The following is an 11,270-nucleotide window of genomic DNA, read 5'->3' on the forward strand; positions in this document are numbered from 1 at the left end:
TCTTCAGTCGGCTATAAAAACTCCTATGGTATTTTGAAACGCAGGTCCTATCGCCAATTTTTACCACGGATATATCTTTCGGAAATCATCTTTCAGAACACGGGAGACAGTTTATAGGTGAAATTTCATAATCCGATTTTTTCAGACCCAAAATCTTCTGAATTTATCTTTTCAATAGCGTGTCAACTTGAACGAAAAGATATAGAACGGGTATTTTACCTGCTCTTGCATCGACCCTCGGTTGCGCACTGTTTCTGATGGTGGCGTAACCTTCCGGAGCTTCAAGGAGACACAGCAGTGCCAGAAAGAAAATCTGATTCAGCTGACAAGAGACCCGATTGGTGATCTTAATGGTGATGGAATTCCTGTTGAAAAAAAAAATTGCTTATTAAAGTTACGACTTTATGAGCCGATTACCGTGTTGATTGTTTAAACTTCACATTTATTCAAGATACTTGCTGACAAATTCTCATCATGGAAGTCGGTATATGTTCTGTCGAAGAGATTGATCAGCGAGCAATAATTTTAAAGCCTCACAATCAAGATTTTTTTATGTATTTTTTTTTTCCCCCCGCGACTCAAATCCGTTTCCCCCCGGAGAACTAAGACCCTCTTTAATTCGAAATTTGGACGTAGTGCACCAGGTCACATAGTGCAAAACACAAATTTCTTCTTTCACTAAAATTGTATTGGATTTAATGGACATTTTTTCATTAAGTGTGATTTATAAAGAATATGATTTTCTTCAGAGCGCGCTTCTTTCTGGCAAGATATATGTTTTTGGATGGGTATAACGTTCGACATAAGTAAAATTCAACGCGCAACGTTCTGACACTCACACTAATTATTATCACCGTGAAGTTAATTGATTAATATGACGTCAGCATAATCAGAATGAGAGACGCGGGGGAATTGCCCGCGTACCAGCGAGTTCGATTGATACTCTCGCTCTTGACCTTCGATAAAACGGAAATCCCGACTTAAGTGTGATTTTCTCTTGATTAAGACTGCAGCGTTAAATCCGCAGATGTGTGTTAAAAATAAAAGTGCAACAACACGCGGTGACATTCAACAATTCTAAAATCTTGGACCACAGTCAATGTTATAAACTGTCGCAGAGCAACTGCATTAGGGATCCAACACTATTAAAAATCTCAGAGTGAGTGCACCTTTGCACCTCCCTCCAAAAAGGATACCTTCCTAAGAACCGGATTTTGAACAATCAACATGTGAGTTCCATTTGTCAGAGCGGTATGAAATTAGTGTTGCGATGAAAAATTGCGACTTATTTCAGTTCCATCGTACCGTTGCAATTCTCAATAAGAGGCGCCCCTTCAATCGGTTGATAGGCAACATACACAACATGCCGATGCGTTAGCAATAATTATTTCACGTAAAGGCAATTTACTGCAACTTGTGCAACTTAGAAGGCTTTTTTTTTTATCTCTCTGATCAGATTCGACTACTTACTTCAAAAAACAGATTCGCGGACTGATCAAGTCTTTTAGAAAAATAAATAAATAAAAAATAGAAGTAAATAAATTATGGAAAATATTAAAAGGCGGAAAGTTTTCATTCCAGTAATTTAGGTTTTGAGCACGGCAAACTATGCTTCTCTGCTTGGATATAAAAATGTTTCCATGCTAATCTCTGTTATTCATTTAAATCTAATTACTCTCAATAATTAATAACCGGAATTTCGATATTGTCTGCAAGGCAAAATATTCCAAAATTGTCTCCGTTTTTATACAGCGGCTGACATCCGAATAAAATCGTTAAAATACTTTTTAAAAAAAATTAAGTTTCGTAAGCACAGCATAATCTTGATTTATCAATTTTTCATCGCACGTTAGTACATTCGGGATTTTCTAAAATATAGAACCTTCAGCTTCAAAACTGCAACCAATCGCATAACAATGGTGAATTTTTTTCGGTTGAGGGAGCGTTCATAAATTACGTAATGCTCTAGGGAGAGGGCAGTCAAGGAGATCGTTTCGCTATTTTGTCGTGCGTGCTAAAGAATAGGGTTCTACGTTCCAAAAGCGTTCAAGGAGGGAGGAGGTCAAAAATGCCGAAAATGTGCGTTTCGTAATAATAATTGATGAACGATCCCTAAGGTCACTCACCTCTCTGAATCTCGAACAGAGGAATAGAACTACTCTACACTTAATATTTGGCATGCTTCCACTCCTGTATATCTTTGCGTTTGTTGCGAACCGGAATTATCTGACAAGACACCCATAAATTAATCATTAACTATAAACCGAGCATCGAATTCCATTAATGAGCTGTCCTGACTCTTGATGTTAGATAAAACGAATTAAGTTCATCACATTATCAAAGTAATATGCACACTCCGCTAAAAAATCCGATTGCTTCAGTAGCATGGCGAAATGTTATTAGACATTGTAAGTGGAAAAATTATAACTTAGAGACAACGTCAAAGCATTATTGAACATTTTCCAAAATGTCACAAAATCTATTTAACCTCTTTAAACCCTCCCAAAAAAGTGATCCGATTGTTTTACGTCTGAGTGGGTAGACAACTTTTTCATCCACGTGCCTGATTCGATCCCTCTTACTCCCCTCCTAGCACTAGTATCATACTTCTATAACTACCCTCTCTTTAACTCTAAGACCGAAAATAATCTGCGTTATTTTCCATCGTCCACCAATTTTCCCGGAAAATCGAATTTTAAAATTAGTAATGCTCAGCTATTAGAGGTAACATAATTTGTCTGTTTTTATTCTGTAAGCAGTAATTTTAGGAGAAAACAAACACTGTAGGTATAAATGGATCTTAATTATCTAGATACAGAATAACTATCTCAATTAGGTGACCTTGCGAAAATACTATTGCTGACTATTTATCGAATTTTCTCACAAAAAACTGACCTTTGCAATAACCTCTTGAATATAATTTCGATTTATTGACACGCTACATTGAACTATTCTGGTCTCTCAGTACGTACGTACCTGTGCGTGCAAAGTAATAAGCGGAAACTGATGCACAATAATTGCGGCCGTTTAATTTGATACCATCGTTTCATCGATATAATGAAGTTCGACTCAAACAGTTTATATAAAGCAGCGTCCTTCCCATTGAAGTCATGCAGACCGTTCAACGAGTGAATTATCCTCCTCTTCGAATTGATTTTGTTGTAACTTCCACAAGAACGCTCTTGTAGGAATTTGTGTCAAGATTTTTGTTGACACAAATTTGTGAACTCGTCTTTATTTCCCCTGTTACCGTCTACAAGGAGTTTCCAGGGTCTTGGAAGACGAGGCGCAAAAGTGCAGTTTCAGAAATTCGAGACTAGAGATTAGAGCCCGGACGTTCCAACTACATGTCATAGCTCGTTTTGCTTGTATTTCAACGGGTAAAAAACATGAAAGCGACTGGATCTCACTAAAAGCACAGCAGATAAAAACAGGAGGAAAAGACGGAGGGGAAACAGAAATCCAGATAGTTTCGTGTATTTCCATGTTGAAAAAGGAAGGATGGAAATAAGAGTAAAATCGTGAAGAAGCATGTCTTTGATCAAAATTGAGTTGTGCGAGTTTTTTGGTAGTTGAAGGTAAGGTCTATCAGAATACCGAGTAATTTTGTCTGGAAGTTATTTGACGCGGAGGAAACAGCGAATGGAATTGGATTGGTGCATATTTCGTTTAAGGGGACGCGGGATGAGTGCGACCTACCGTCACTCAGGGCCGGATTAAGGGGATGGCCACATGGGCCGTGACCTATGGCGGCAAATCTAGGGGGCGGAAAATTTTGCAATTTTTTTAAACGTAGGTATAAAAAAAAATCGAATTTAGAAAATAAATTACAACCGAGAAAAGGCAACAAAACCTTTCATTTCCTGAGAGTATAGTAATTTCTAATTTTGTCGTCTTGCAGTGGTACAAAAGACGCACCTTTAATTAGTCGAGTTAAGAGAGAAACCAAACACGCAATTTGGCCTGGAACGGCGCGACTTAAAGAGAAATGATAACGAGGACTTCAGATGAAAAGGAGAAGCCCTCGGCGCGGCGGTCGGCATGTAACACATATTAGCGCCTACGAGGCTGCACGAATACTTCACGCATTGCAACAAACATGCACAGTGCGGTAGCTGCGGTCAGCAGCGGGCGGCGTGAAACGGATAGCGCCTACAAGAATGCATGAATACTTCACGCATTGCGCCCAACACAGTGCAGTCGGCGCGGCGCGGCGGCGGAAGTTCAAATCATTAAACTACATTTATGTTTGTTCTTTCATAATTTTCTCGTTCATTTCTTATGAATGGAAGGCCTTGTCCACACAGAGATAGGTTTACTGAACTTAACTTTCGCGCCAAGTTCCGTGAACTTTTCCTAGTAGTGTTGACAGGGCTTTCCCAAAAAATGTGCTCAACACGAGTTAACGTGTCATCTGCATCGTTCCCCGGCTGGCTCGTTCACTTGATGTTTTTTATTGATGTTTCAAAAAATGAGAAAGGGGCGGCAAAATACAGTCGGCCCATGGGCGGCAAGTAGGTAAATCCTGCCCTGTCGTCACTTTAAACCCAACTGCTGGCCTCAATTCGGTTCAACTGAGCTGATTTATCATTGGCAACAAATTCAAGAATTTTCTATTTAAATTAAGTGACATTTATCCGGTGATTTTTGGTACCAGATTTACTTTATACGTATACAAGACGAGAGGAATAAGTCAATTTTTCCATGATTTTGAATGACCAAAATCGGAGCGTGGTGGAAGAGATTTGCTGCAAAGTTATACAACGTGACGTAAAATTCAGTTATTTTGTAGCATAGTAGGTATGTATGGTTTCTTAATGTGTCGATACCCACACTTTTGGTCTTCAAAATGTCTTCTTAATCCTTCTTTCTTCCCAGTACGTTTCAAGAGCCATAGTTGGCAGGGATGCGTGAAACAAACGATGGTATTAAGCATCAACCGACAAATCGTGCCTCGCTACCAGTGGCGTGACGTGCTTTGCGATTTATCGATTGTTATGCCATTTAAACCCATGTCAAAGGATCGATAAATAGGGTGTTCGCAGCGAACACCTTAATAATCGATTCTTTACCATGGGTTTAAATGGCAGGACAATCGATACATCGCAATCCACGCCACGCCACTGCTCGCTACTGCTCTCTCCTTTTTACCTCAACATTGACCTCGGTAAAAGTGACATAGTGTCCAGCCACGGTCTCGCGGCTGTTATGAACATGAGACGTACTTGAACTCAAGCTTTGCTCACTCGTTTGAGGAGTCTAAGCAGTGTCACGACAGTATTTCGCTCACATTTTGACAGGATTGCAATAACTACAGGTCAATGTGACACGGGCGATGAGGTGCGCTGCCCGAAGTGTGGAGTGCTACGAAGTAAATAAATAACCAGAGACGCCGCGCAGTGGACCGAGTCAAAAGGAGAGGTCGGATAAAATTTGGAAACTTTGAAAGTTTAGAACTCCGTTTATACAAAATTTTGAGGTTCTTAAAGTGGTTCCATTGTTCCTCGTAAAATTTTCCTCTTGAATTTTGAAATGTGACGAAGTAAACATGAAAATTTGCAGTTTTAGTAAAAAAAGTTTTGTCCGACCTCTCGATGGAGATGTTGCATGTGTGAGGAATTTGCGATTGGACTGTTGATTCTTACGTAAAAGTTCGCCAGAAACACGATGGTGCCACCGGTTTTCTCTGAAATCAACTCCCAAGCTCAAAAAAAGCTCTTAAGTTGAGGCCAAAATGGAGGGGATATCCCACGATATCCTGAGAGTCCACCTCTACATCAAGACGAACTCTCCATGCAAAAATGGGGAGCAAATACATTAGCAGTGTTGCCATGTTTTCAATTTTAGAGTCCCCAAATGAAGTGGCAGCCGTGTCAATGTATTTGCTCCCTATTTTTGCACGGAGAGTATGTTTTGATGTGGAGGTGGACTCTCAGGATAGCGTGGGATATCCCCTCCAGTTTGGCCTCAACTTGAGAGCTTTTTTTGAGCTTGGGAGTTGATTTCAGAGAAAACCAGTGGCACCGTCGTGTTGTTTCTCGCGAACTTTTACAAAAGAATCAACAGTCAAATCGCAACTTCCTCACACATGCAACATCTCCATTGCCTCGATCCACTGTGCGCCGTCGCGTCGGTCAGAGTGAGGGGGGCAACACGGTTCCCCCTTTTGAATGAACCATATACTCCATAATATAACATCGCATAATTCGTCGCCTACTTGACATAAGGGCGTAACTACACTCTGCAATGAACCCTGTCTTCCATACAATTCAACGCTTTTCCGGGCTCATCTCAATGTGTGGTTACACCCTTGTGTTAGCCAAGCGACGAATTGTAACACGTAACGCATAAGAGAGTATAAAGCGTCTCGGGGGGGGGGGGGGGGGGGGGGGGTTGGACCCGTCGTGGACCGCCAAGCGGTCGGGGGTCGTACCACCTAGTGAATGAAATAAGAAGAAAACTGACAGACGAAAGTTTACTAAAGTTAAAAGCATTCACTCACAATCTCAAGAAAAAGCAATAGGGGGATTTTTAGACAGAATTTGTGTTTTTGCATATTTAGATGCATGTTTCTTTTCTGATGCTCAGGGTATAGTCAAGTGTCATCTCTCTCTGTGGGAGGAGTTAATATTTAGTTTTTTTGCCAATATGTTTTTTCGCAGGATTTAACAACAGCCATGGGCTTCTCCGAATGTTTTAAAAGGCAATAGAAGGAGAAGCTATATGAGGGGCTCGGAGGATAAGGCGCGCGCATGAGTAAAGTTCTTGAAAAAATTGAGTTATTAATGATTCCAAGTAAGGCTAGTCTTAAATTCATAGTCTGTAAAGAATTCGCTCCAGTTTTCATGCACGAAAAATCAGTTAGAACCTTTTTCCCGCCATAAGAATCCATGTTAATTTTGAGACTTATTTCTCACAATAGCAAATACTGCACATATGCGCCTTGCCTTCCACGCCCCTCATATATTCATGTTGGCCCAAACCCGTATTGTCAATTTGGGACTGCTGAAGATCGCACTTCGGAAATTACTAATTTTTATGATCCTGTGAAGTAAACACCATCCTGTATCATCGCCCCGATAAAATTTAACGCTTTTTGTGCACAATTACATTTTTTATGAATAGAATTGGATCAACTTTTTACGTATTGCATCTATACAAAGACCTAACTGAATGCGTGACCTTAAACCGATTCCGAGTAAGGTTAAACTGATTAATGTCTAAGCTAATCCAAGTCATGCATGATCCAAAGTACAGAGTGATCATTCAATTAGGTTCTAATTTCAATGTTTGTTGCTTATTGCAATTTGATAAATCCCTCGCAATGTCGCCCCTTTCCCCACTATCCCAAGTAACATTCTTCAACGGAAAAATCGCTATGGGATCATCAACATCTGAGCGATTATCCTCGATCTCATCGCAATTTTATCTTCGTAAAAGAATTTCATATAATCGGAATTTCATCACAATTCATCCCGAGTTTTTTTTCGATAATATTGCGATTAATTGTCGTCTTGAAAATCGCGACTCTATTGCAAATACATGCCATGAAGTCGCAATTTATTACAAATTTATGACATGAAATCGCAATCGATCGCAAATTTATGCCATGAAATCGCAATTTTCTATGCGATAATATTACAATGAATCAACATCGATAAAATCGCTATTTATTCTCCGATCAAATCGCAACTTATCGTTGTCACCGCCGGCCGGGACCTGGTTGGGAAGTCCATTTTGCCGTCGTGGTATATTTTCAATAAATTGGGAAGAATGAGGACTTACATCTCAAGGCAGAATCTGTGTCATACTACGGGAACTAGCCGGAAATCCAAAAATCGGTGGGCTGAGCAGATGAGGCAGAAGATGCTGCAGAGTAAAGAAGCCGATTAAGAGGCGCTGCGTCACGCAGTGGTGGGGAAAGCCGGTGGTCGTGACCGCGAAAACATCACAAGCTCATGCTGATAATGAGCCGAGAACCGCACATGCTGGAGATCACAGGAAGGTATCCACGTCTGTTCATCTCAAATGCCGCCGACACTACCGATTCACTCACAGTTTTTATTAGTTTATTGGAGCTTATAGTATAGATTACGGCACGAATTGGCGATAGCACAATCAAAATATTATCACACTACTGTAAGAGAATTTAATCAATTTTTAGTAAAATGACGTAAGTGGCACCAAGGTGTTTACAAATTTTTATGGACAGTTTAGTTTTGCATGAACGAACTACTCTGCCATGATAAGGAAAAATGCCGTATGAGTCTTTCGACGTTGCCAGATTTCCTGTACTAAAACCCGAATTTCTCGGAAAAAATTTGAATATTATTTTCTTCAAATCTAACGAATAATTTTGTTCGCAACTTTATCTAACATATCTGAAAGTTTCAAGAAAAAATACATGTTTTAGCCGGAAAAATTTGGCAACTCTCGAATGTTTATGCGGCGTCTTACCCTAGCACGGCAGTATTGAGAAGATTCTCATTGGAATTTCATTTGAAACTCATTGAAATTCCCTAGGTAGTTCCCAGAAAATTTCTCTTAGGTAACCGACTATCCATACAAAAGTAAACATGAAATAGCCCTTGTCAATTTCAAAATATTGCAATTGTCACACATCAATTTCATTTGAAGTGCTATTAATACCCCAGAGTAAAAATGTACCTATCTCCATCATTTCAGCCACTTTGGAGTATCATGGGAAAACCGCGCTTAAACCCAAATGATACTGTAATGTAAATAATAAAAGCTCGTGAAAATCCATATCATAGAACTGGCGCTGAGATAGAGCTATCGATTTTTTTAGCTATTTTGACGCGTTAATGGAGATCTGAAAATCACAAATAACTACATCCCAGACAAAGGAACGTAACTTAATTCCAAAATAGTAAAACTGACCTACACAATCCGATTTTTTACAAGTGCAATATCTTCTCAAAATGCTACCGTTTTCTCGGTGTATTCACCTGAGCAGGTAGCACCGGTTGCAATAAACGAAATTACTATTAAACGATATAGTGCAAAAGTAGAGGCGCTGGGTGCAGAAAGAGCATTTATTAGTTACAGTGTCTCAAAATCTCCGCTAACGTTTCATCTATTATAACTAAAGCAAATGTATGTAATTTGTTATAACTTTTACTGAATATTCTTTATGAGTTTACAGTGCTCAAAACGTAAAATGTCAGAAAATTCACCCAATAGTTTCCTCTCTAAAATAAAAATCAGCACTGGAGATTCTGAAACACAGCAATTAACAATAAGAAATGCCCTTTCTGCACCCAAAGCAACAATTTAATTGTTGTTGCATCAGAGTGATATTTATTTTGCCTAACTAAAATTTGAAGGGGCTCCGCTCATTAGGATGTATTGCAAAAAGAAAATTGCAATTTTTACTTTCAAATAAAACTCATTTGTTTATTTTTTCTGATATGCTGAACTCACTAATTTGGTTGTTTAAAATCGGCAATATACCAATTAGAATTTCGTGTTTGAAAAATTGCATTGAACATGCAGATGCTTTATTTCACGCAGCACTATGCTCTTTGGGTGGAGAGAAAAAATCTGTGAAATTTTCAGTCAAACATTCCCAACGGCTTCCTAATTTGAATGGAATTTGCGAGTGGGGAGGTTGATACACGGAATGTACACCGTAAAAATAATTATACGCAGCTTTAGCATCGACAATATCAAAGAATTAACGGTTAATTTCGAGATCGTTGCTTGCTCGCTCCCAAAGTTAAGTTTGCAATTTTAAGATGTTAAAGTAATTACAAGTAAGGTCACGACTGCATCTACGGATCATCAGACACAATTTTTATATCCAAGATGTTCCGTTAGCATTTAATTTTCCACGGTGGAGTCGCGTTCTTTCCCCAATACACTCAGAGAAAAAGTTCGTTTTAACAACGTTTCGTTTTATCTTTGAGAATCGATTTTTTGGGAAATAATTTTATAGAAAGTTAAAGCAATTTTAGATACCAACTTGGATATCCTGAGTTCTCGTGAACTCTTTGTAACGCAAAAAAAAAAAAAAGGATTTTCTTATATAGTGTTCAGAACAAGAAATACAGATACTTTAAGGATGTTTTTGAGAACCTTTCTTTAAACAAACAAAAAAAAAAAAAAAAGAATAAAAAAATAGAACTTTTAGGTCATAAAAAATAATAATAATTGTATTTCATACATTTCAAAAATATTTCCATGAAACTTTTTTAGAACTTCTTAAAACTGATTTCAACATTACTCAAAAGATATAAAGAATGCATGAAGCGGACATTCATTATTTCTTCAATAGTTTCGAAGTCGTTTTTGAAATATCATAGTTTTTATAGAAGCAACCGTGAAAAATTTTAAGGTTTTTAGATATATTTCAAAAACGTATTTAAGCGATACTGCGCTACTAATGTTCGTCTGATGAACGACGATCCGTCCGAAAATGGGAGTTAGGTACCTTTTCACTCTGTGATACCGAAGTTGCTCGAGAATGTGATGCAGCACGGAAGCCCGGGTGCGGTAAGCTTCCTCACGGGGAAATCCCGGAGCTGAAATTGGTGGCTCGCGCGGTCACGATGGCGAACGGACACTGGCACTGATTGCGCTCTTCGCTCGCTGATTTACCGGACGAAGGTCACGGACGCGGGAGGATGCCGTCTGATCGGCTGATCTAACTTCACTGATCCAACGGAGCGAACGCGCCGCCGCCGTGGAGACGGCCAGTCTCGGAGCTTGACCGCCATTTCTTCCGTCTGGCTACGTCACCAGGGTCGACGTCGAAATGGAGTTCTTGCATCCCTCAGGTACTTACGATTTAGGAAACCCCACGCTGATTGTGAGTCAAATTCTACGAGAGGTACGATGAGCACAGCTTTTCGCTGAAACCAACTCCCCGGCTCAAAGGAAGTTCTCCAAGTTGAACACCTTGGAGAAAGTCCACCTCCACACCAGGTAAACTCTCAATTGGACTGCATTTTGCATTTTGGAATTATAAACTCTGGCTCTTTCGGAAAAACACTTACGTGCATAGGGAAACTAATGACAAATACGTTGTTTTTAAACCGGGCTAGAATTTACAGTTCCAAATTGCAAAATGTAGTCCAATTGAGGGGCATGGAGGACAAGGCGCATGAGTGCAGTTTTGAAAAAATTGAGTTACTTATGATTTCTTGTAAAACTAGCGTTAGTGCATATTCTGTGAAAAATTCTCTCCCAATATCCAATTTTAAGCATCAAAATGTCAGTTTGAACTTTCTTTTTGCCATAAGGATCCA

At 39.3% G+C, this 11,270-nt stretch overlaps 1 protein-coding gene across 1 annotated transcript in view; it reads right to left on the reverse strand.

Moving 5' to 3' along the window:
* The window catches only part of LOC109043527 (transmembrane protease serine 9), a 54,335-nt gene extending 43,648 nt beyond the window's left edge, over positions 1 to 10,687 (reverse strand). Inside the window, exons 1-3 of the mRNA XM_072296184.1 lie at positions 10,454 to 10,687; positions 7,786 to 8,137; positions 220 to 365 (exon numbers count right to left, since the gene is read on the reverse strand). Coding sequence (XP_072152285.1) covers positions 220 to 365; positions 7,786 to 7,787 — 148 coding nt within the window. The 5' untranslated portion in view covers positions 7,788 to 8,137; positions 10,454 to 10,687. The remainder of the gene's footprint in view (positions 1 to 219; positions 366 to 7,785; positions 8,138 to 10,453) is intronic.
* Positions 10,688 to 11,270: the final 583 nt, after the last annotated feature.

Source organism: Bemisia tabaci, chromosome 2 (assembly GCF_918797505.1).
Source record: "Bemisia tabaci chromosome 2, PGI_BMITA_v3".
NCBI classification, from domain to species: Eukaryota; Metazoa; Arthropoda; class Insecta; order Hemiptera; family Aleyrodidae; genus Bemisia; species Bemisia tabaci.